This window comes from Mustela putorius, unplaced genomic scaffold (genome assembly GCF_011764305.1).
Source record: "Mustela putorius furo isolate JIRA1106 unplaced genomic scaffold, ASM1176430v1.1 tig00000929_pilon_pilon_pilon, whole genome shotgun sequence".
NCBI classification, from domain to species: Eukaryota; Metazoa; Chordata; class Mammalia; order Carnivora; family Mustelidae; genus Mustela; species Mustela putorius.
In genome coordinates, this window is record NW_025421520.1 from 435619 (window position 1) to 461943 (window position 26325).

General features: G+C 44.6%; 1 protein-coding gene across 3 annotated transcripts in view; it reads left to right on the forward strand.

The window, feature by feature from the left end:
* ESYT2 (extended synaptotagmin 2) overlaps window positions 1–26325 on the forward strand; it is a 78736-nt gene that overhangs the window by 5951 nt on the left and 46460 nt on the right. For all 3 annotated transcript variants that reach the window (XM_045086309.1, XM_045086310.1, XM_045086311.1), the window contains exons 2-4: window positions 20734–20775; window positions 21626–21760; window positions 24647–24723. In XM_045086309.1, coding sequence (XP_044942244.1) covers window positions 20734–20775; window positions 21626–21760; window positions 24647–24723 — 254 coding nt within the window. The remainder of the gene's footprint in view (window positions 1–20733; window positions 20776–21625; window positions 21761–24646; window positions 24724–26325) is intronic.

Here is a 26325-nt window from a genome sequence, read left to right on the forward strand (position 1 = left end):
TGAAGTTCCTCTTAACCTATTTTTAAGGGACACGCAGTTAAGTTTTTCTTTATTTCCCAAAAACAGATAATCGTTCTAGTGTGAAAAGAATGCAGCCTTGCTGTGAGTCATTTCAAGCTTTGGAGAAGAGTAATGAGGAAAAAGTCACCTGCATTCTGCTAACTAGTTATGACCATGATTTTTTGATGATTTTCTGAATCTTTAATGCATATGGCTATACGTGTGTGTGTGTGTGTTGTATCCTCCATTAAGCATTATATTGTGAACATACATCATTATTCAGAAATATGACTTTGTTTATTGTAATATTATCTCTTATGGGGCTGCTGTGTTTTATTTAAATGATGTCTGATAGATTTCAAACATAAGATTGTTAGATATTATGTGGTAAGAAAGATAAAACTAGAGTTTGAGATTTATTTAATATTCTGCTCTTTTCAAGTTATAAAGGTGATTTGTTTGAGCTATCTATCTGATCTGTTCCAGGATACATGAACTATTTTTGAACCTCCGAGAGTAGCATGATAATTTTATAGGCAAAAGTCTCACTTTGGAGGGCAGTGTTTCTTTTTGTGTGGTGTTAATGTTCAAATGCACCGTCACCCAGATCCCTCTTTCTTAAGTAACCTTGAGAAGGAAAGCATTCCCCCCACGAGGAGTCACAGTTTTTAAGTAGCTTTCCTTCCTCTGCTGTGTTGGGATATTCAAGTTTGTTATCAGGAGGAATGTTCCAGTCTGAAGTTGTGGCTTCGTGTAGACAGTGTCGTAATGCTTCCTTAGAGATGGCTGAGAAGACTGGCTGGATGGTCACTGACTTTGTGTTCCTGCCATGTGACCAGTTCTGTCCTCGGGCAGCCCTCAGTCACTGCATGGTGTGTGGCCCGAGCGGATGAATGGCCTGCCCTCCTGCTCCCAGTCTCCCATGTGATGGCATCGCTGCTTTGGTGCACACTCAAGAAGCCGGCTCCAGACCTGGTAACTGTGCGTTCCTGCTCGAGTCCAGTCCCTTCCTAACTCTGTGCACTTGGGCACATCAGTCATACCCTTTAGACCCTCCGTTTCCTCATCATTAGGTAAGCATTAAAATGAGCCATGAAGTGAACATGGTGTGGTCATGAGGCTGGAATGAGGACAGGCCAGGGACGTGCTGGGCCTGGGAGGGAGCGGCTAGTGCTGCCCTCGAGTTCGTGATCAAGGTGGCTCATGCTCCCTTTCAGTTTCCTTGGTGTTGCTGCCTGAGTCATTTCTGTTACCCCCTTACCTCTCCTCCCCACTTCGACCAAAAGACGGCAGATGAGACCTGGGGTTTCTCTCTGTTTCTGTTTCACTGTGGTTTATTTCGTTGCTAAGAGTTTATCTGCCTTAATGCTTTGTTATTGTTCACACTCAAAAGTACTACTAATAATTTCTCTCTCTTTTCTCTGTATATCCCTAAACTGATAGCCAAGGAACCTGCGTTATAAACCTTCATCCTCGCCACTGCTACTCCCTTAAACGCTACCCTGGGGACGTGGTTAATTTTCCCTGTCCTGCTTGAAGCAGCTGGCCCCATGCATTACATTCCAACAATATCATGTTGTAAAATTTTTTCATTCATTTTCATTTGAAAATGCGCTCCTATTTCGGGGTCCATTGTAATAGTTTAACCTGTATTATCTGTGGAGGCATTTCCTTCTGTTGGCATCGAGGGCTGATACATTTTAGGTTCCCCCAGAATAAAGGTAGAACTATAGATAAATCCAGTGATGTGGGAAGAGAACCTTGTCCAGCTTGCTTCATGCGGCAAATACCACACTGGAGTACCTGTTCAAATTGGTACAGTTATTGATCTGAGCAATACTTTTTTTTTTTTTTGACAGGCAGAGATCACAAGGAGGCAGAGAGGCAGGCAGAGAGAGAGGAGGAAGCAGGCTCCCCGCTGAGCAGACAGCCCGATGTGGGGCTCGACCCCAGGACCCTGAGATCATGACCTGAGCCGAAGGCAGCGGCTTAACCCACTGAGCCACCCAGGCGCCCCTGAGCAATACTTTTATTTTCTGTTTTCTTACTGAACTCGGCTTGCGTATTTGTTCAAGCATTTAGTCAAATCTGCTTTGTCCTGTACTTGTGTGTAGGACTAGGAGTTTGAAACAAGAACCTTTTTTTTAACATTCTTAGTTTATTAATCCTCGCCTGAAAAACCTGCACAGTCCCCACAGATGGAGCCACTGGAGTGTCTTTGCTCCTTCTGTCGTCCGGTCTCCAGCTCACTTCCTGCCGGCACCGGCGTTGGCTTCTGCAGCCCCGACGTCTTCATTGTGCTCTTGCGTTCTTTCCGCTGTTTTCTCGAGGTCGTTTCTTCTCATACAGACCGTGTCTTCAAGTCTATGTTTGGGTCATTTTTCTTTGCATAATCCAAGGAATCCTAAATCATGCCAAAGCCAGTTGTCCTGCCACCACCAAAATGGGTTCTGAACCCAAATACAAATATGACATCTGGTACAGTCTTGTACATTTTGGCTACTTTTCCCCAAATTTCTGTCTTCGGTACTGTTGCCTTTCTGGCGTGAAGGACATCAGTAACCATTTGTTTGTGCTGAAGTAGTCCGTTGGTCGTGAATTTCCTGGTCTGGAGAGTTACCATGTTGTTGATGATGGCGGCCGAGCTTCCAGCAGCCGGAGACGAAAAGAGACCCACTGTCCGCCGGCCAGTCATATCAGTGGAGTAAGGACTTTTAATATCCATTTTATCGGCTAGCAGAATGCACCTAAATAGTTTACTCGGTAGACCTTGTGAATTTTTGGAACAGTGAACTATGTACGCCCCCTTGTTTTATTTGGACTTCCTACACCCAGTTTGTAAATTGTTATGTAATGCCCGTGTTGCCATTACTGTACATATTTGAGGTGCACTGTCTCTTGGGTTCACTAATTTATTTCATTCATGCTATAAATACTTAAATGCCTAGCAAGTGAATACACAAGATCTCTTAATACTTTCTAAGTTAATGTCTGAGTATTGGGTTACTGAAAGCAAAAGTCCAAATGTAATTCAAACCATAAATGAAATATAATTTCTACTTACTTTTTCACATGCATAAAGATCTTGAAATCTACCCAGTACCTAATACAAAGTGTTGCTTTTATGTAATAGCGAGCTAACTTGTGGTTCACATTGGTGGAAATAGAGGCTTGAACGTTGCTGTGCTCATGAAGTAGTTTAAAAGGAATGAGCAGGAAGGAAAGGTTACAGCTGATCTTTGCTTGCTGCCTGCCTGGGATCAGTGTAACAAAATACTGCAGATGTGGTGGTTTAAAACAACACAGATTTACTTTTCATAAGTCTGAAGGCCAGAAGTCTAAAATCAGTTCCTGTGGGCTGAAACCAAGGGGGCCATCAGGTCTGTGATCCCTCCGGAGGCTCTTCCCAGCTTCTCGAGTTCCATTCTGGAGTTCCTGGTGCCTCTCCGTCTTCAAAGCCTGTAGCTGTTTCCATCATCATGTTCCTTTCTCTTTTGTATTTCTCATATGTGTAGCCCCCTCCCATAGAGATGCTGTGATTGCATTATGGCCACGTGGTGTATCCGGAATCATCTCCCTAACTGAAGATTCCTAATTTGTCATATCTGAAAGCCCTTTTTTTGCAATGTAAGGTAACATTCACCAGATCTAGGGATTAGGACATAAACATCTTTTGGGGAGCCATTACTGTGCTGCCCTGTGTCTTGGAATACTTGGGAGCCAGGATGGCTGAACAGCGGTAGTTACGGTTCAGCCATATTTCATCAGTTCTGAAAGACACTCCCACCCCCCACCCCGCCCCTTTGTATCTGTGGACTCGATTCATCTCCCAGCCACGTGTCATGGTCGAGTTAGCAGGCTCTTCTGGTGGCACAGAAAGTCATGGTCTGTTTTAAATTGATCTCATCTTGTGGCTGCTCCCCTTTCCCTCTTTGACCCTAATGGGTGGTGTTGAAGAGATGAAATACACAGAAACTAATGGGAGAGAGAGGAGCTAAGCCTTTGGAAGATGGGCGGCTTACAGTCGGCAGCGTTTTTGCATTGTAGGTGAGGAGATGAGCACATGAAGCAGGGCCGTGCCCTGTGTAAGTGTAGGAGTTTGGGCTTGATCTGTTAGGTCAAGCATTAAGGGAGCATCGAAACATTTAAAATTAGAGTGGTATGTCTCACGTTTAAAAAGTCATAGTGGTGATGTATGCAAGTGTTGAATTGCTGTATTGTACTCCTGAAATTATAACACTGCATGTTAACTAATTAGAATTAAAACCTTTTAAAAAATAGGAAAAAACAAAAATTGAAAGGGCGTGTATAGCAAGATAAATTTTGGAGTGCTATCGAGACAGACCAAGGGGACAAAGACTGTGGCCAGTCTGAGCAGAAGGAGGGAGTGCCTCGGTCTCCTGGAACCACCCTGGGAAGGACGGCAGAAGAAGAGGAGATGGAAAGGTAGACGATGACTCCGGGTTACTGGCCTGGGCTCCGGGGTGCAGAAGTGATGGTGCCGTAGACCGAGTGGGTACACAGGAGCCGCCGTAGGGATGGGGGTTGCAGAAGCCTAGGGAGGTTCCGAGAAGTATTATCCAAATAGCAGCCAGTAACACACATCGGTGTGTGTTCAGTTCGGAGGCGATGGGTGGTTGAACTCACGCTTGGAATGGGAAGGGAGGAAGCATGTGTCGATGGTGTCACAAGAGCCGGTGGCCTACGCAGACCCTTCGTGTTTCTGGAGGACATTGGGTTGGGAAAGGAAGGAAGATGGAGAGTGCTTCTCGTGCTTCTGTGTGCCGCTCACTCTCTACATCGAACTCGTATAGACCCCACAGACATGTGACCCTCTGTTCACAGATGAACCATGCTAACTCGTGAAATGTTCTGTCATTTGCCTTTTGTCCCAGAATCGGAAGTGCCGGGCAGAATTTGAACTGGGAAGTTGTCTAGCTGTTGTGCCATTGTTTCTCTGCTCACCACCTTCTCCTGACGGTCGTGAAGAAGGAACTGGGCATTAGACATTGTTCTGTCTAGTCATTTTGATAATTGCCACTTTTCAGAGGAGGCAGGTAAAGCCCTAGGGCTTCAGCAGTTACCCACAGTCACACAAATACCGGAGGCGATGCTGGGTTGAGGTCCCGTGTCCCTGCCTGCCATGTTCTTGGCACTGCTTCTCAGTGCCTGGAGAACTGGGTCGGCCATGGCACCTGCAGGCGTGGAGGGGGTACACACTGACACAAACTCGTGGCCCATCCCCTCAGCCAGATAGCTCTTCAGTTCATACAGCGCTAGGAGTCTTAGTATGTTAGGGGTAACAACTGGACAGTGGCATAGATTTCAAATGTTTGTGATCTCTGTGAGTATTTGGGACAAGTAATAGAAATGTTCTTTCTTGGTTGTTTACTACTTATATTTCCAAGGTTTTGTATGGGATCATTTGCCTACTGCCTGAAGAATTCACTTTAATATTTCTTTCAGTGCAAGTCAGCCAGCAGTGAATTTTCTGTTTGTGTTTGTTTACAGAAAAAATGAGCAAATAATGCAGAATTCTTATATTCCAACCTAATATGACTTCTTATATTAACATACTGGATTGGTACGTCGCATGTGTCACAGTTATTGAAACAGTGTTGATTCATTTAGCTAAAAAGTCCCCAGTTTACATTAGGAGTCTCTCTCTCTCTCTCTTTTTTTTTTTTTTTTAAGATTTGCTATTTATATATTTTCATTTTGAGAGAGAGTGTGTGTGTGAGTGGGAAGGAGGAGAGAGAGGGACAGACAGACTCCTGCTGGGTGCAGGGTCAGATGCCAGGCTCAGTCCAGGATTCAGATCCCAACCCCAGCCGAAACCAAGAGTCGCTCACTCAACCTACTCAGCCGCCCAGGCGCCCCAAGAGTCTCTCCTTATTTTGTGGGGTAGTATCACTGCCCTAAAAATCCTCTTCTTCTCTCCCTCTCCCAAACCCCGGGGTTGTTACTGAGCTTTTTGTTGGCCATAGTTTTGCCTTCTTCAGAATGTCAAATACTTAGAATTATGTAGTATGTGACCTTTCATGTTGGCTTCTTTAACTGTAGCAGTATGTATGTACAGTTCCTCATTTTTCCTGGCTTGATAGTTCATGTCTTTCTTTGATTTTTATTGCAGTAAAATTCAAATAACAAAGTAACTTTTTAGAAGTCATTTAGTTCCTTCACAGTGTTGTGCCGCTATAACCTCCAACTGGTTCCTAAACATTTTCATCACCCCAGAAGAAACCCTGCCCCTTGAGCAGTCCCTCCCCACTTCACTGTCCCCCGGCTGGCACTAATGTGCTTTCTGTCTGTGATTTTCCTGAATATTTCCTGTAAATGGAATCGTATAACATGTGAGCTTTTGTGTCTGGCTTGTTTCACTTTGCATGATATTTTCAAGATTTTACCCTGGGATAGACGCCGTTTCTTTTTATGGTGAATAATATTCTATTACACGGATATACCACAGTCTGTTTATCCGTTCATTTATCTTTCCGTCCATTGATGAACATTTTGGTTGTTTCTTTTGGATAATGTAAATAGTCCTGTGAATTTTGTGTACAGATTTTTATTTGAATACCCGTTTTCAATTTGAGGGGTTTATATACCTAGAAGTGGAACTGCTGGGCATAAGTTTTTAAGGAACTGCCATATTATTCTCCACAATAATGGGACTTTTACATCCTCACCAACAATGTGAAAAAGTTTCAAATCCTCTACATGTCTGCCAACACTTTTTAATCTTTATTTAACTTTTAACCATCACCAGTGGGCACTAGCAAAGCTTTTTTTTTTTTTTTTTTTTTTTTTAAAGTAATCTCTGTGCCCAAGATGGGGCTCAATATCAAGATCCCAAGATCAAGAGTCGCTTGCTCTGCTGACTAAGCCGGCCAGACCCCCTGAACACTTGTTATTTGTTGTCTTCTTGATTATAGCCATCCTGGTGGATGTGAAGTGGCATCTCACTGTGGGTTTATTTGCATTTACATAGTAACTAATATCCCCTTCATAGGAAGATGTGTATTTCTTCCCAACTCCACTTTTAGTTGAGTTTTGGTAGCTTCAGTTTGGCTGTGGTGGGAATATTTGTGTCTCAGAGTTGGCAGTCTCAAAACTGGTTGTAAATGTGTACCAGCATCTCACTGCTCCGAATGACGTTCCCCTCCTGCACAGAGGGTTCACCCTGTCCTCTATGGCAGAATGAGAAAAGATCACCTTAATCTAGTGAGGTTCTGAGTTAGCACTAGAGCACGTTGCAGGGAAAAGCTCTGTCTAGTCTAGTCTCCCCCACTTTCAGGCACAGCCCTCCAAATGTAGCTGAAGACATGCGGTGATGACTAAATCCCCCTTCAGTCAACCTCAGGCACTGGGTTATGCTTTCTTGGTACAAGGAGCCTGTCAGAAGCTCTTTTTCTTGTTAGAGGCTACTTCCTGGTCCTGAGTAGCTTAAGAATTTGGCAGATACCTCAAGGGTAACACTGTAAGAGTAGGTTCACTTCTTTCCCCCAAGGATCTTGGACCCTGGAGTCCTGTTACTCAGCTGACCCCAACTCCCAGTGCTTTTCTCCCTGGTCTTGTGAGATTCCCATTAATTCTGTGGCTTCTTTGCCTCCTAGCTACTTTCTCAACCTTTTCTACACATCCCTGGGAGGACAGCCTCAGAATGTCACCTCACCATTGTAGTGTCCTCTCCGGCCTTCATTCCTTGGCAGATTTCCGGCGTCTTCAAGTGTGTATATGCACATGTGAGAGTGTGAGCACGTGTGAATGAGCGTGTTTCGTCTGGCTTCTCTGGTTCTCTGCAGAATCGGTCTGTTGCAAGGTTCTCCTGTGCTTATAGCTTGAAGCCAATGTTATTTTTAGGGAAAAAATAGATTTGTGAACTCCTAGTATAGTGCCCTGTGGAAGTTAGAAGAAAACGTTTTTTGTTGACTGTTGGATTTGGTAGGGGATGGGAATATAGGTTCAGGAGAAGGGGATTAGGTGTCAAGTTTTATTTGTGTAATTTTATTTCAAAATGTTTTCCTGAGTAAGTATTTTACATTATGTACTTCCTCCTCCAGGGTTTTGTTTAAATCCCAGTCAGGTAACATACAGCGTAATACTGGCGTCAGGTGCCCATCACCACCAGTGCCCTCTTGCATCCCTGTCCCGTTTAACCCATGACCCCACCCACGTCCCCTCTGCTATTGTCAGTTTGTTCGCTGTAGTTAAGAGGCTGTTTCTTGGTTTTCCTCTCTTCACCCCGCCATGTTCATTTGTTTTGTTTCTTAAATTCCACATGAGTGAGATCATACAGCATTTGTCTTTCTCTAACTGATTTATTTCACTCAGCGTAATACTCTCTAGCCTCATCCACATCATTGCAAATGACAGGGTTTTGTCCTTTTTATGGCTACGTAACATTAGTAGTTTATGTGCACCTTTCTCCATTCAATCGATGGACACTTGGACTCTCTCTATAACTGGGCTGTTGTTGAGAATGCCGCTGTAAACATCGGGTGCAGGTATCCCTTTGAATTACTGTTTTTGTATACTTTGGGTAAATACCCAGTAGTGCAATTGCTGGGTAGCTCTATTCTTAACTTTGAGGAACCTCCATACTATCCACCAGAGTGTCTGCACCAGCTTGCATTCCCACCAACAGTGTAGGAGGGTTCCTCTTTCTCCACATCCTCGACAACATCTGTTTTCTCCTGTGTTGTTGATTTTAGTTATTCTGACAGGTGTGAGGTGATAGTTCGTTGTTGTTTTGATTTGTGTTTCCCTGATGATGTGATGTTGAGCATCTTTTTATGTGTCTGTTGGCCATCTGAATGTCTTCTTTGGAAAAATATCTATTCCTGTCTTCTGCCCATGTTTTAATTGGATTATATGGTTTTGGGGTGTTATATCAGATTTTTTTATTCTCTCCGCATTTCTCACGCTAGCCCTAGGCAACCACTGATCCTTTTCCTGTCTCTGTAGACTTACCTGTCCTGGACAGCCCATGTAAATAGAGCCAGAGAGTGTGTGCTTTTTGTGACTTCGACTACCTGTGTGATATAGAGGTAGATAGATGATAGATAGATGATGAGAGGGGATAAGTCCTTGATAACGGGTGGACACCATAGCCACCTCCTAGGTTTGAGTGGGCATTGTAGTTATAAGACCCATTGCGGAAACCGGGCAAAGTGCACGTAGGGACTTTGAGTGCTTTTTGCAATGCATGTAATTACTTCAAAAGAAAAGATTAGAAATTCTTTTAAATTTTTTTTAATTCTTTTTTTTTTAAGATTTTATTTACTTGACAGAGAGCTCATAAGGCAGGCAGAGAGAGAGAGGGGAGGAAGCAGGCTCCCTGCGGAGCAGAGAGCCTGATGCGGGGTGCGATCCCAGGACCCTGGGATCATGACCCGAACCGAAGGCAGAGGCTTTAACCCACTGAGCCACCCAGGCGCCCCAAGATTAGAAATTCTTGAAGATGATCTTGGGATCTAGTTATTGTTTCTGTATTTAGTTATACATAAATAGTGAATAAACTAGTGATCTAATTGTCATCTCTGTATGTAGTGATGCACTTAGAGTAGATAAGCAAGTGGGTTTTCTGGGAAGAATTGGGGAGGGTCGAGGATTTGATCAAGAGATGTACGAAAACCTTTAAGATTTTATTTCCTTATTGGAGAGAGAGGGAAGGAGAGAGGGAGTGCAAGCAGGAAGGAGAGGGAGAGGCAGGCTCTCCGCTGAGCAAGGAGCCCAGTTCGGGGCTTGACTCCAGGACCCTGGGATCATGACCAGAGCCAAAGGCAGACACTTAACAACCGAGCCACCCAGACACTCCAGGAGATACATCGAAGTTTTTGTGACTTTTTTTCCCCTGAGATTCCCTGTCCTTAAGTCTCGTATGGAAAAGAAAGGGTGATAGAGGAGCCAGATCACTGGGACACCAGAACTGAGGGTTTGGATTTTTTGGTTTTTTATTTTAGGTATTTCTAGATTCCATGTTCACAGTTGATGACAAACAAGCAAAGTGGGGGATTTATCAGACTCTTGGTTTCAAACATCCAGTAAAAACATTATATTTAGGAAAAAGTCCTAATGTTTTCAAGTGCCTGATTATCTGTTCTTCGTTGCCTACCATTAAAGGAATAAAAAGAGTAAACAGGTAGAGTGCAGCTTTGTAAATGTCTTTGGCTTCATTCTCGTAATGCTTCGAATCTATACTGCCTGTGAAAGAGAGTAAAATTAAGCTCCTAGAAATATGTAAACTTATTTCTCGAAAATGAAAAACTCACAGTACAATTTCAAACGTGAAGTGACTTCTGAGTCCATGTAGATGTTTGCTGTTCCTCTCAGTTCTGTGCCTCGGGGGGATTTTGACCCTGACTCCGATGGTTGTTGCTGCTGCTGCCTTCAGCAGTAGAACAAAGCTGGATGGATTCCACATGGGGTGTAGAACACGTGTGTATAAGTCAGCGCTGCAATTACATATCTGTCTTCTGGTCCATTTCAGTCAAAACATAAGCATTTAAGTTAGAATAGTAGCATTTGATTTGAATTTAAGACCAGAAACAACCAGAATGTCTTTAATGTTTTAGCGAAAGAGATGAGAAGACATGTTTGCTATTCTTGGACTCATTTTAATTTGCAAGATTGATGTAATTTAAGCCAGAACCTCACCTCTAAATCAAGGTTTGTCACATAACATGTATGACTTCCCTTTAGCGGTTGCAGAAGGAATGTCTAAATGACTTTAGAATTCTTTTAAAATATGCTTTAAGTCTTTGAAAAATATCCATGGATTTGCTTTTATATGTAAGACATTAAATGAATCTCTTGACATCAGGGTTTTGATGAAGGGCTGTCTCATTGTTCTCCTGCGTAGAAGGTAGGAAGTAATCCTGCCCGGCCTCTGGCACTGAGATCAGCCCCAGCTTAAATTCTCCATCATTCCATGCGGGCGCTGGGACTTCAGCCTCCCTCCCCCTCCCAGAATAACCAGATCAACAAATGGCAGGTCTAGCGTGGCAGATACACTGTGGGACATTACGGAAGGTCTCATGGTAAAATGATTCAGACAACTTGGTTTGTTACAAAAGATGTGCTGGGATAATCCTAGCTTTTTAGTTTTTATTTACTGTTTCCTGGTGTGCAGAAATAGGTAATGGTCACTCATACAACAGGAGCAACGAATTATTGAAGGTGGACATGCTTTAAACATCTGTGAGCAGCGTCTGTAAACCCTCCCCTGCTGCTGCTGCTTGAGCCAGAGTCTCAAGACCACGGAGCTGGGGTCTGCCATGCATGTGGCTTTCCCGTCAGCAGCCAGTTCTTATTTCAAACTGTTAGAGTCTGAGACCACAGAAGAAAGCAGCAAATTTACCCTGTTAGGTCTGTGGTCAGCATATAAAGAAGTGATCGTGGTCACTACCTTTGGTCTAAGGTAAACACTGGAGGAATATTAGTGCTTCTCAAATTCCCAGGTGAAACTTCTTGTTAATGTAAAAAGCACCTACGAGAGAATTTTGAAAATGTTTCCCAGTAGAAGACCTTTAAACAGGTGGGTTGTCCAGCATTGTCATCGTATTTTAATGTCTTCGTACTGTAGTGTTCTTTTTGGTCTATCACATCACACGGATATAAGTAGTCAAAGTCCACATGAAGCGGACACAAACTCCGTAGAATGGTACAGCTGTGTGGATTTTGAAGAAAGTTAATTACTTTATTTACTGCATGAATTACTTGATTGCCTACTTTTATGTAGCCTGAAAATAGGTAGACCCAGTTATTTTGTGCGATTTCTTTTTACCCTCCAAGTGACTAACCTCCCCACACTGTGAACATGTTATTAGAGGATTGGCGGGTTCTGAGAGAAACAGCCTTCTCATGTTTTCAACCTTGAATACTTCCTTTGTAAAAATAGCTTTTAGGAGAAAGCATTCCAGTATCTTAGAAGAAATTACTGTATTAAGATTTCTGGATTCCCATTTTTTCCAGTTTGCACACGTACTGGGCCTCTAGGGAGGGTGGGAGCAGGACCGACTGAACTCGGGCATTGTGAGGACAGACGGGTGGTTTACAGTAACCCTTCTGCGAAATAAATCAAAAAGTTTAAATATAGAAAGGTTGGAGGGCAGAAATTTATGTTGCTACCAGTTTTCATCTACATCATTTTCTCGCTGATATGTTCAACAGCCAACCTGTCGGAATGCCCAGAGCTCCTCACCGGCAGTTTACCAGGAGGTAACATACACTACAAGATACTGATGACTTAGGTAGAATCTTTCTAAACCCTTTCATTTGGAAGTTTGTCCAATGTCAGTATCTAATACTTCCCCTAATGCCTTTTTCCCGTCCTAATCATGTGGATGAAGAAATGTGATTTTTTTTTTCCTCCAGGTCCCCTCCACGTGATCTCAGCAGGCCGTACATACGTGGTTATCTTTGTCGGGATTGGAAAGCATGGGCATGGAGAATTTTAGGTGTCCGCTTGATCCAAGATCAGGGGAGAGAGAACAGTTTCTGACACGCGTGCACTGGTGTCCCACACTTCCACCGCACTAGCGGTTCCAAATCCTGGGTTCTCCACAGTCCCTTCTGTACACCGGAACCTTGGACTCCCTTTGGTTGATTTGTGAATTAACCAAAATTTTTCTGGGTAATTTTAACTTGCAAGTTTTTTTCCATTTGCATTGATTTTAAAATTAATCAGTATGCAGACAAGACAATATTAAACATTTGATTTTTAAAGATTTTAATTATTTATTTGACAGAGATCACAAGTAGGCAGAGAGAGAGGAGGAAGCAGGCTCCCCGCTGAGCAGAGACCCTGATGCGGGACTCGATCCCAGGACCCTGAGATCATGACCTGAGCTGAAGGCAGGCTTAACCCACTGAGCCACCCAGGTGCCCCAAACATGTGAAGATTTTTAGTTAGTATCTCCCCAGCTTGTGAACTGTTTGAATGCAGCTCAGGTCTGTTTATATAAACCTGCTGTGTACTTCAGGCAAAGGTGTGTGTTGATCGTTTAAAGGGTTCCTGAAAACAGTTTCTTTTGTGACAACGAATAAAGTGTAGGCATCTCATGTTTTCTTAGAACCTGTGTCCTATTCTTGCTTTGTTTGTTCTTATTTTTGAGAGGTGTTAATTATAGATATGGAAATACAACTCCTGTTTCGGTCTTTTCTTGGTAGACTTTGGTAGAACTCATTGCGTAGTGTAGGACGGTTGATGTTTCGGGCTTGCCAGAGTGTGGGAAAGTCCCTGGTGCCGACCGGCTGCCGAGGTAGGGCCTGCTTGGACTTGTGCTGGTTGGGACCTCTCCCGTGTTCCAAAGGCACACTCAGAACAGCCATACCGGAGGGATTGAATTCCTTTTTCTTTCCCCCAAAGTAGTGAAAGAATTCTTTCACTGGAGCCAGTCTTTGCTCCAAGTAAAAATTTTGTGAGTTTTTTGGTAGTGGGTGTATTTTTGCTGTTGGTTTTTATTTGTTTGTGTTTGAGATAGTGCCTAAAGGGTGATGCAGAGGGGAGCAAAGCTCAGATCTCCCTTGGGTTGAGAAAGAATGTGATTAGGTGAACCTGATGAACTTAATTGGCCAGTTTCCTGTTGGAAGTTCAGTGACATTTGGTTTCCAGATGATCGTTTTATTCATTTATCTTTTTTTTTTTTTAAGATTTTATTTATTTATTTGACAGACAGAGATCACAAGTAGGCAGAGAGGCAGGCAGAGAGAGAGGAGGAAGCAGGCTCCCTGCTGAGCAGAGAGCCCGATGCGGGACTCGATCCCAGGACCCTGAGACCATGACCTGAGCTGAAGGCAGCGGCTTAACCCACTGAGCCACCCAGGCGCCCCATCATTTATCTTTTTAATTTTACTTAAAAATATTACATCAGTCATGCTTCAGGTGCCATAGATCATGTTCCTTCGTGTCTTCCCAGGCAGGGATCACCGCATTCTAGATCTCTTTACAAAGATGCCGGGTGTGAGCGAGGGGACCCGTGGGGGAGGCGCAGGCAGAAGGAGGAGGAGCACACTCGCCGCTGAGCAGGCCCCTGGGATCTTCATGACCTGAGCTGAGTGAGCCACCCAGGCGCCCCTTGTTTTTAGTTATTTTCTGTTGGTTTGTTTGTTTTTAAATAAAGGAAGGACGGCCCAGCCCAGTGCTGCCGCTGCGGTGGACTGGAAACGGGCTCCCCACGCTCCGTGCACTCCTGTGGGTGGCGGGTGCTCCCTGGGGCCCGCACAAGTGCCGAGTGTTCACGTTGCCTTCAGGGGGTGCTGCTGGAAGGAGAAACACAGCTCTTTTATTTCACTTCAGTTTTAGCATTAGCCCATATTACTTTTAATGTTCAGAAATGGGGGAAATGATTAGAAAAGTTTGGCTGTGCTCCAACTTGCAGAACCCCTGCGTGTCCGCAGGTGTACGTGGGGTGGGGGGGCGTCGGAGCCCTCGGGTCTGCGCCGCCTCCGTCCAGCTTGCTCCCTCGTGTCCTTGCTCTGCGCATCGGCTTCATGACCCGTCAGAGGGGGCCACTCGTCGTTCAAAGTGTCTGAGGATTAAACAAGAGACTGTGTGTTCCCGGCATACAATTAATGTTCTGTCTTCGTGTATTTAGTTTAATTTTTCTTAAACAAAATAACTTCAATAATAATATCAACATCATATCAGAATCCGAAATATGCCTTTGTTCTTTCTTAAAGATAAGATTAAAAAGAGATTTCTTGGGTAGTGTCGACTTTCAAATATAATGAAAATGTAAGTAATCATACAATGGTTCTTTTTAGTTGGTAGAGAAAATATAAATAATAAATATGAAAACTTGTTTTTTTAATTGGACTTATAAAGAAGATTTAAGTGGTTTTATGCTTTTTTTTTTTTTTTAAGTTCAAAGATAAGATTTGAAACCAAATGATACGTGTTCGTGGACTCTTCTGTGATTTAGGAATGTGTTTTCTATTTCCTCTGTATATCCCAGTTTTTTTTTTTTTTTTAAAGATTTTATTTATTTATTTGTCATAGAGAGAGAAGCGAAAGCAAGCACAGGCAGACAGAGGCAGGCAGAGGCAGAGGGAGAAGCAGGCTCCCCGCCAAGCAAGGAGCCCGATGTGGGACTCGATCCCAGGACGCTGGGATCATGACCTGAGCCGAAGGCAGCCGCTTAACCAACTGAGCCACCCAGGCGTCCCTATATCCCAGTTTTTATGTTCGATGTTTTTGCTACTTTAAATTCTGTTTGGTGGAACATAAGCAAATGTTTATGAATATGTATTAGTGAGAAGCAGATTTTTTGACTTAGTAAACAGAATTAAAATTTGGTAACAGATTTCCTTCTTTGATTTTGATACATTTTTCTCTGGCACCTTGAAATAACCCCTTACACATCAGAACCCTTGGAACTGCTGAGTGCCGTGACGTTCTGCTGCGAGGACAAGGCTTGACCTTCAGCACCAGCCAGTTCACTGGTGTTGCCGGTCTATGGTGCAGAGGCGGTTTTTCCGCCTTCCTGTTTCTGGTTGTTTCAGAATAGGTCGGGGGTACTGCGGAAGGTTTTCCCGGAGTGCTGATCTTCCGTCGTTTTTTAACTGAACACCCCAGCATTGGACCCGTTGCCTGTAGAATAAAGTCAGCGCTCCTTTGCATGGCGTAGAAGACACTTCAGGCTGGTCTTGACCTCATTTTTCCGTTTCAGCACTCACTGTTCCCCCAGATCCAGCCGGCATAGATTGCGCGTGCCGTTAGTTCTGCTTGGAATAGTCTCTTCCTTGCATAGCAAACCCCAACTAATTTTTCCAAACCCATCTCACACACTGTGTTCTTCCCCAGTTTCTTACGGACTCTTCCAGGCAACATCAGATCCTCCCCAGGGTCCCCAGTCTTCCTTCATAGACCCGTGGTCACACCTTTCGCACAGTCCACTCCACCAGCTCTGATCTTCCCAAGGCGCGTGTCTGAGTCTGTGTCTGGGGACAGAGCCAGTGTCCGGGGACACTTGTTCACAAAATGGCTGCTTCGGTCTGTTCTTCCACAAGAACAATCTCCACCTGTGCAGTAGATTAAGGAGTAGCGCGGTGACAGAAATACAGTCACAAAACCAGAACTCACACCATTCAAACTGTGTTTCTGTTCTGCTGCATGACAGTGCATAGAGAAGCCTTAGTATTACATAAATGTAAATTCTGTAGGCGATTTGTGGGACTAGTATGTGTTTTGTAGGACAAAAACAATAGCTTTATAGGGTTTCTCTGTCTTTATGACAGGATGAGTAGGAATTTGCTAGCATACTGGCAGACCTAATTTGGAAAATACCAGGGAACTTGGAGAAACCAGATAAAGTTAGAGAAGGCACATGTTTTCATTTTGGAACATTTTTTTTTGCAGAATTCACTTTATTATATTTAATCAGTTAGTTAGAAATGGGATTGCTGGGTCACCAGGTGAATATATGTGGAATTTTATCATTACTACTTAAATATCATAGCCTTTTCCTGCATATGTTAAGTAAAACCAGTCTTCAAATTGCGTTCTTCTTAGTCTTGGGTGAAATGCTGGGTTTGGCAGTTGTGCTTTTTTGTGAGTTGCTGTCATGCTTGCTGAATTTGCTATGAGCTGTTTCAGGACTTGTACTTTATTTGACCTCGAGTCTAGATAAATAGATCACCATTAAGTGCAAAATTTTCCACTTCTGACTTAGAGCTTCATATAATCGGAGGCGTATCACCTAAGTTGTGAACTTTACTCTCTCATGGGAGTCTGTCCTACTGAGAACTTGACGGGTTCCGTGGATCAGCTGTCTCCACAGCACTTCTCTCGTCCCTCAGTAGCAGAGTGGCCAACGGCAGGGGCAGACAAACCTGATTTTTCCTCCCCACTCTGTCACTTAGTAGCTATCCTGTAAATTCGGGACATTAATGGTTCCTGTTTGTAGATTTGTTGTTGAGAATTAGCTCAGATAGAGATTTAGAAGGAAGAGCTGACTAGGGTTGGGGAGTGAAGGAGAGGCGTGGTCCTGGTGTCTCTGAGATTTCGGGTTTGCTCGAATGGGTGGGTAGTTTGAAATAGTTCAGGTGTGGTGCAGGAGAGAAAATGAACACTGGGTCCATATTTGTGACTTGGGAGATGGAAAGTTTCATGGCCTCACAGATAATTCCTTTCTGCTTTGAAGATGAAGATGAGGAGGAGGAAAAAATATGATTTACAAAGTTGTGTTGACATACGTGCATCTCTGCACCAAATGCCTGGATACAGAGGGCGTGGGTCGTTGTCCTGGGGTGTGCACACTGCTGTCTCCCTTATTAAAAGTCAAGGTCTTTTATCCACACCAAGAAAGAAATGACCTCAGATAATGTATGTTGATAGCTTACCACAGGACCTGCCACGCAGAAAGCGGGACGTAATCCCACCCGGCAGTTACCAGTTACTTTTTTATGTCGACGGAGGTACCCGTGGGTTTGGAGACTCACTCACCTTTCAGGAACCCAGCTGCAGGGAGATTGGTTACCTGTTCCTCAGCCATCCGAGGACGGGGTCTTCAGCGTCTGCCTCCCTCATCTTCTGCTCCTCTGACTCTTTCGTATGAAAGACTTTGAAAGGGACTCAGCCTTATCGATCACGTCATTATGTGATCTTAACCTTCTTGGTTTTGTGGACTTTGTGAAAAATCGGATGATTTGTCTCGGAGTTTGTATACATACAACTTTGTGTGTATGGACTCCGAGGGAGTATCCTAATCTTTGAGAAGGCCTTAAATTTGAAGTGGGTAGAAAATCTAGATTAGTCAAAGCTTTTTCTCTGTGAGGCACCATACTTAGGTTGCCTGGCTATGGCTTTTAAAATTTAGCAAAAATTCAGCTCTTCAAAGGAACTAAAGAATCTGGAGGAAAAAATAAGTGAAAACTGCTATCGACACATTTTACCCCTCAGTAGTAGAAGGAAAACCTTTTGCACATAAACTACAGAGAAGCACTTTCTCTGAAGTATTTGGTGTTAATAGATGACTCTCTACCAGTTACTGAAAGGGAACAGACCGCTTACCCCCTGCTCCCTGGAGAAGTACGCAGCCCTTCTGTCGGTCCCTGGGGAACGTGAGATAGCCGTCTGTAGAGGTGCTGGTGCCTGCCGGACCCCCCAGAGCCTACCATGTTCTCAGGAGGGCGGGCGTTCTGATGCCCGTGTGCCTCGTGTGAGGATTCGTGGTATCACAGACCAACATCACAGCCAGTAAAGTCTTTGATTCCTCAGACGGCGCTGCAGTTGTTTGCTGGGGATAAGGTTTACATGAACATACACTGTCACTTCATAATATTTGGGAGCAAAGGAAAGATCTGAAAACAAGTTAAACTCATCTTGCTGTAATTTTATTAAAGGACACTTGGCATAAGATTATTTCTTTTTGAAGCAGAGCAGCGGTTTAAGATTGCTAGAACTCAAGCCATGGGCCACCAGTGGGGGGCCCCTCTCGCTGACATCTGGCATCATTTGTGTGTTCTTGCTGTCGTCTGGAACCCCACGTGAGCCTAAGGATTATCTTGATGTGGGTAGTTGCTATTTTTATTCAGCGTGGAATGATACAGAATTTTCATCTAAGTCCAATACTGTATTAAGGTTTCACACTTCACATGCCATCTTACATTGGAGTAGATCCCGAACAGTTCACGGTAATTGCAGTAATAGTCTAAGTAGTCACAAACCCAGGTGTCTCTGAGAAAGCGGAGCGCACGAAGGCTCGGGCGTCCCGTTACGAGGCTGGGTGTTGAGCGTTCTGTCTGCTCCGAGTCGCGTGTCTTTAGAGCATGTCTCTAGGGACAGTTCATTCCGCCGCACAAGTGTGTAGTGCACTGGGCGAGAGGGAGCCGCTGGGGAGCCTCAGCAGAGTGGTGTGTGACAGATGCAGGTTTCTGGAGAGAACCTGAGTGTGACAGCCGTGTGGCTGAGGAGGGACCGTCATGGCGGGAGGTTCGGGCAGTGGTCTGTGGTGGAGGTGAGCTGACTAAGGGAGAACTGGCCGAGAGCGGAGGTTAAGAAAAAGGTAACCAGTAAGTCAAGACTGCATTTCTGTGCAAAGGAAACCATTATTTGGTTGAATTCCACAGGACCGTGGTAAAGACAAGATTTGGGGGGTGGTGAGTCAGAGAAAATATGGTTGAGGCAGGTCTTTGATCTCCCGTTTGAGACCCGCATAGGAGTTTATGGCCCTGAGTGAGGTATCGGAGTGTGGCTCCTGTGTCCTCGCGTTCTAGAGCTAGGGAGTGTCTGCGGTCATGGCATCAGCAGAAAAGGCAAGCCTGCGAGAGAGTCCTCGACCCCGTTGCTGACTCTGAAATGACAGCAGAGACACACCTACGGTGCCGTTCTGACTTGTCTCCGGATAGGTGCTCGTCTTGGGCTTTTGGTCCTTCCTTGGCCACCAGGGCTGGTCGGATACAGAGGGGCCCGGCAGCGGGGAGACAGCCTCACGATCACTTGCTGCCGGGAGCACAGCCGAGCCCCTGCTTTCGAAGACCTGGTACCCGGGGGCAGCCCCTGCCCCATTCCTGGAGGGACGTGGGGCACTGGCTGCTTCACTGCAGCGGGAAGGACCAGCAGGACCCGGGCCACAGGGCCGCTGCGCGCGCTTCGTTCCGCAACCTCGTCCAGCCAGTCTCACGGGCCCCAGATGTCTCGAGTTCTTGGCTGGAAGTCCAGTGCCAGTCGGGCCCAGCAGGCCTCTCCACAGCAGCAAGCCCTCTGAACTTCAGCGGTGTCTGCTAGCCGTTCTCGTCCCCAAGTCTGCCTTCTGGAGTAGTATCCTGCCCAGCTCTTACGCCTTTTCCTTAATTCTGGAAGGTTGCCGTCCCCTTGCTTTTGTCCAAGAATGCATCCGAGCCGGCTGACTCAGAAAACATTCCGGTTCCCTCCAGCCCACGCTCAGGGTTCAGGCATATCGCCCCAGTGATGTGAAGGGTGGGCCGGCCAGGTCACAGAGCGCAGGAGGGACCCGCGGCGGCCCCTGTCCTGGAGCGGTGGGACTGAGACAGGTTGCGGGGACAGGGCCTCCGGCCGGGAACCGACGGCTGCTGCCCGTGTGTTCCTCAGGGCCAAGCTTGAGAGGTGGACTTGGTTCTTAGTGAACCATCTTCTCGGGAGCTCCCCTGCGCCCCCGCCACCGTGATATCCCCCGACCAACTCCTCTCAGCCAGAACGTGGGGCCAGGGGCTTGTCTCTCACTGGCTGCTGTCCCTGTGTTACTGAGGAAAGTGGGGGTGGCAGTTCCGGAAATTAGAACAGTTCCCAGACCCCATCTCAGTCGCCCTTAAGAAGCTGCCTGTGACCTGTTGTACATGTAAACCAAGAACGTGCTTTTCAGAACATCAGTGTGGCCGGCCGTTGAGGCAGTACCTAGCATTCCTCAGAGAACTCCCCACCCGAAACAGCTTTAGCCTTCCTCTCTCAAAAAGGAGGAGCTCACAGCGGAGTACTCTTCCCCAAATCCCCGATGCCAGCGAGCGTCCCTCCGGACCTGAGAGGTCCAGAGAAGGGACTGTCTTGTTGGTTGTCACTAGGCTTTCCTGCCTCAGAGTGTTGTTGGGACCTAAAGAGCCGGAGGGCACGTTTCAGTCTCCTCAGAAGCCCTCGTGCAAAGCTTCAGAGCCAGTGTTGTCAGGAAGCGTTTAGGGAAACAGTATGCGTACGATAGTATATTAAACAGCCTGTGTGACATTTCGTGTACAGTTGCTGGGGGTCCGTCAGTCATGTGTATGTTTTTCTCTTAGGTTCATTTTCCAGACACTGAACGAGCAGAATGGCTAAATAAGGTGAGTAGAATATACTAAATACCACATTATCAGTGGGGATGAGGGAGCGAGATGCCATCTCTCCATTTTGGGGAATTTGCGTGTTGACAGTGTGTGAACTCATTTGGACTTAGTGGACTGGCTCCTGCTATCAAAAAAACAGTCATAACTGATCTGTTACTTTTCAGATAGTGAAAACTGTGTCTTTAACATGAAGAAATTAATGATATTTTCATAGTTGTGTATTTGGGCCCGTGTCTACTTCACTCATTGGCTAGTGCGCAAGTCTATTTTATAATTATAAGCAGAATTTTTGAAAATGTTAGGAAAAGGGAGATAATTCCCAAGAAACCTAGTACTAGGTGAATAATCCTTTTTAAGGTTATTTATTTTTTAAGATCATATACTTTGAAGTAGATGTTTCCCCCCATATTTTATATATCCTTATAGATTCATGATTGCCTTACAGCACCAGAAGTTAGTCCATCATTAAAGAAATCTCATTAATGTTTATTAAGATCTAGACAGTTTTAGGTTTTTAGAAACAAACTGAAACCACAGGGTTTTCTGATTTTTTCCCCTAAGCAACTTTCAATGAGAGGACAGGCTTAAATGGAATGCTTAACCAGAATAATTTCTGCAGCATATTAGTTAATCTGTAGTATATTGTTGTGGCACATCCTTGAAATTCAGATCGTGTCATTCTGCATAACAAATGAGACACATGTCCCCCTTTAATTTTCCAAAATTCTGGTAAACTATAGAGGTGTGATGTTCCATGATGACCTAAGTACATTATGACATGTCGGTACATAGTACCTTACTGTGTATTAGAGCATTTTGTTTGACATGAGCTCTTTCTTCTTTACAGACTGTAAAACACATGTGGCCTTTCATTTGCCAGTTTATAGAGAAGTTGTTTCGAGAAACTATAGAGCCAGCTGTGCGGGGAGCAAACACCCACCTTAGCACTTTCAGTTTCACTAAAGTTGACGTGGGTCAACAGGTCAGTTTCTTCTTCAGCATCATTTGTGTACATGGTAAAATTGGAGTGAAGACTTTACAAAATATATGAAACGACTTCACGTTACTTTCTAGAGAAAAAATTGCTGCTGGGGAAGGTCTAGCAAGCCTTCTGCAGCTGGTCCCAGTTCTGCCTCCTGGGGCTCGCCCTCCCCTTGTCTGTCCCCTTGTGTGTCACACTCACTCTTCCCCTGGGGTCGTCGGCCCATTCGGTCTCCCGGTTGGTTTCTTCCAGTTCCCGGCCTGTCTTTCTACCCCTGCACCCTTCTGTCAGAATTTCCCTTGTTCAGTTTTTCACAGTCTGTCTAGTTGGGGTCTGATATGTGAGTTCATACTGAAAGTTTAATGACTGACAACAAGCTTAAAGGCGTTTACCCTTAAGATGTGTAAATGCAGTAACTCAGGATTCCAGTGCTGGGTTTACAGAATTATATTAATTATGTAAATGAAGGGAAAGATAGATTTTGTTATTAGAATCATACACAAATACATCTAATTCCTAATATTCCTTCTAGTGAAAGCCTCAAGACAGCATGTAAATTAGTCGATCATGGCTAGCTTCTTTTTCTAAGTCCCTGTTTACAGTGATTAGCAACAGTTCGGGGTAACATTGTTTTTAATTGAGGTATAATTGGCATAGAACACTGTGTTACTTTCCAGGGTAACATTGTTTTGTCTGCCTAATGAAAATTAAGAATTCAGTAGTAAGTTAAATACACCTACACAGTTGACACACATTTTGTGCGCACGCACAGTAGGGTGACGCAGCACACCTTCACCAGCTGCTGCAGTTCACATGTCCTTGCCTCAGACCAGCAGGGTTTTCATAATGCGGCCACGGGGTGTCTGACTCGGTTTTCATAATGCGGCCACGGGGCGTCTGACTCCATCGCTGTTGGGTCTGCGCCCGCAGGCTCATTCCCACCGTGTGCTCCCAGAGCGCGCCATCTTACCTGCGGTTCCTCAAAACCCGGGGTCTCCACTGCAGGCACATGTGTTGTACTTAGTCATTTTTCCTCTTGGCTGTGAGGTTTCCAGATACATTAGGAGCCTGGGGTCTGATCATCCTGCTGTTCAAGCACATACAGGCCTGCACAGGACGCCTGGGTCCACTTTCCTTTCAGGGGTACTTGACCTTCTCTGACCTAAATGATAACAAATAGGAAAACACAATCACTAGGTAGAACGCTGTGTGAGCATGAAGCAGAGGTTAGAAAGTCAGGTGCTACATATTTCAGTCCTTGACAGCCCATAAAGTCTTTGAGGCTTATTCTTCTCTGCCCCACCCCCATTTCTTTTATAATCATTTAAAAATGTAAAAACCTTTCTTAGCCAAAGGCCAAGTTGAACCTGCAGGCCACGGTTTGTGGTCCCTGAATGTAAGGTGATATGCTTGTGTTTGTGGAGATTAGAATTCTAACCCCAGCTAGATTTGTTTTAGGGGGAATTATGTTCACTTGGTATTACATGCTCTTTAAGTTTGATACTAAGATTATCCTTGGAGAACAGGAAGAATATTAAGAGTAGTGCTGACTCGGTAAAGGAGGCTTGACATCATCAACTGCACTGCTGTCTTACAAGTACAGGCGATCTCGGGCTACCTGAGGAAGGAACAGCCTAGAAGGACGTGCAGAGCCCCAAGCACAGTTCTTTGTACACACCTGATGTGCTGGCTGAGTCAGCCAGCTGAGTTCTCTTGCCTTTAAGTGTTTGTCCTGTGTTGGGTAAGGCTTAGTCACCTGGAGTGGGCTTGGCCTTGCTCCTTCTCCTAACATCAGAGGTCATGTTCAGTGGAGGAAGGGAATATTGTCTAATGCAGACATTTAAGCTAAAGGTCCTAAGCTACCTGTCTCCCATTTTCAGTCATCAACATAGTGATTTGAACTGTATTCTCTGTGATTCATAGTCTGGGCATGTCTGAGCCAGTAACATCAGGGAAAGTGCCGGGAACCTTATTTGTAAGAGAGAGCACAAGCAGGGGGAGCAGTAGGCAGAGGGAGAAGCAGGCTCCCTGCTGAGCAAGGAGCCGAGGTAGGGCTGGATTCCAAGACCCCAGGATCATGACCTGACCTAAAAGCAGACACTTAACCAACTGAGCCACCCAGGCACGCCCCCTGCCGCCACAAAGACTTAGAGTTTAATCCTACAGCCAGTTGAGGGGTAAGATGTTGGGGCACCTAAGATGTCACAGTAAGCTGTAGTACTCCAAAGGTCAGGAATCCCTTCCACTTGAGTGAGTGATGCTCAGAGGGGAGGTTGAGAACTTCCCTAGAAGCAGTCTCAAGGTGATAAAATGGGAGGTTTTGAAATAGTTAACAGCAGGGCCCTTGAGACATGACCGTTACTATGATCTGCCTGTTCTTTTTACAGTCATGTCTCTGTCATGTATCAGGTTAAATTAAGATTAGATTAGAATTATACCTACAGCCAGTATTTTTCAATCACTGAAAAGCCCCATTTTTGTGAAAATTTTAAGAAATGAAAAGTTACAAGTCATGAAGGAAAAAAAAGGAAGTTGTGTTTCAAACCATGTAACGAGTTACGAGGGAAGGATCAAAGTAAATTGGAAGAAACAGGGCCACCGGGTTGGGCCTTGAAGCACTCTCTGCGCATCAGACATGCTCCTCCTGTCCTTTGATTTCATAGTAACCTCGTTAGATGGATGCTACTTAGTATCCACACTTCACAGATAGGACACTGGAGAGTGGAGGCCTACGGACTTGCCCAAAGCAAAACAGCTACTGCACTGAAAGCAGAAGTTTCGTTCCTGTAGCCTCGTGCTAGACTTGTTCTCATCTCTGTGCTGCATTGTAAGGGTGGGTTTTATTTTTTAAATAAGCATTTTAAAATAAGCTGCCTCTTGTTTCAGCCCCTCAGGATCAATGGTGTTAAGGTATACACTGAAAATGTGGACAAAAGGCAAATAATTTTAGACCTTCAGATTAGGTAAGTTTGTGTGTGTGTGTGTGTGTTGTATTTATGTCCTAGTTAATGGCCTATAATGTCATTCAGCTGTACCCATAAAGTGGAAGACAGAAGGAGCATACTTCTTACCTGATGTGTGGTAGAATTTGACTGAATTGTTGAAGACCTAAATTTATTGATTTTCTGTGTCTTAATTCCTGATAGCCTAGATAATTGCCAGTCATAAGCATGTAAAATTAAAAATACCGAAACCCTACAAGAAAACTGCAGACCCAGACCCATTATGAACACTAATGCCAAACCCCTTATCAAAATAGTAGCAAACTGAATTCCGCAACATATTAAAAGAACTATACACCATGACCAAGTGCGATTTACTCCTAGAATGCAAGGATCCTTCAACATATACAAATGAATCCTCACCACGTTAACAGAACAGAAGGGGGAAAAAAACACATGATCATTTCAGTTGATGTAGAAAATGCATTTGTCAGAATTAATTATTTTTCCATGTTAAAAACCATCAACAAACTGGGAACAGAAGAAAACTACTTCAGCATAATAAAAGGCATATGTGAGGGCGCCTGGCGGGCTCAGAGGAGTGTGCGACTCTTGATCTCAGGGTCATGAGTTGAAGCCCCACGTTGGGTGTAGTGATTACTTAAATAAATGAAAAAAATTAAAAGGTGTATGTGAGAAGCCCCCAGTAGACATCATACTCAGTGGTGCGAGACTAAGCTCTTGTTCCAAGATTAGGAGCAGGCATGTCCACGTTGACCATTTCCATTTAACATGGCATTGGAAGTCCTAGCCCGAGCCACTCGGTAGGAATAAAAAGATAAGGCATCCAGGTTGAAAGGAGGAGGTAGAATTGTCTCTGTTTACATGTGGTATGATTTTATATGTATAAAACCTTAAGGATTCCACAGAAAAACCTCGTAGAACTAACAAGTTCGGCAAAGCCGCAGAATATAAAGTCAGCACCCACAAGATCAGTTATGTTCTATGCGCTAACTGTGCATATTCCAGAAATGAAATCAAGAAAATCTCATTTACAATAGAATCAGAAAGATTAAAACTCTTAGGAATTAGCCAAGAAGGTGAAAGACGTGTACAAAGAAACTATGAAACACTGCTGAGAGAAATGCAGGAGATGGAAGGCATCCCGTGTTCTTCATTTGGAAGACTTAATGTTACTGCATGTCAGCAATCCAGGTAATCTGTGGAAGCAGCTCAGTCTGTGTAATCACATGTCCAGCTAGCGCTTAATATCTGAAAGTGTAAGAAACCCCTAAAACTCAACAAGAACATACAGCCCGGTTCAGAAATCAACAAAAGGTCCTGAATAGACATTTTTCCAAAGAAGATGTGCAAATGTACAGCAAGCACACGAGAGGGTGCTCTCTCATTGATGCTCAGGGAGACGCAGATCACAACAGTGAGCTACCACCTGGCCCCAGGAGGATGGCTGCTGTCAGACAGTAGAAGGCAGCAGGTGTTGGCATGGACGTGGAGAAACTGGATCCTCGTGCACTGTTGATGAGAGTGTGCAACGGTGCGGTTGCTGGTGTTCCTCAAAAAATTAAACAACTAATAAAGACCCAGCAATTCCACTTCTGGGTC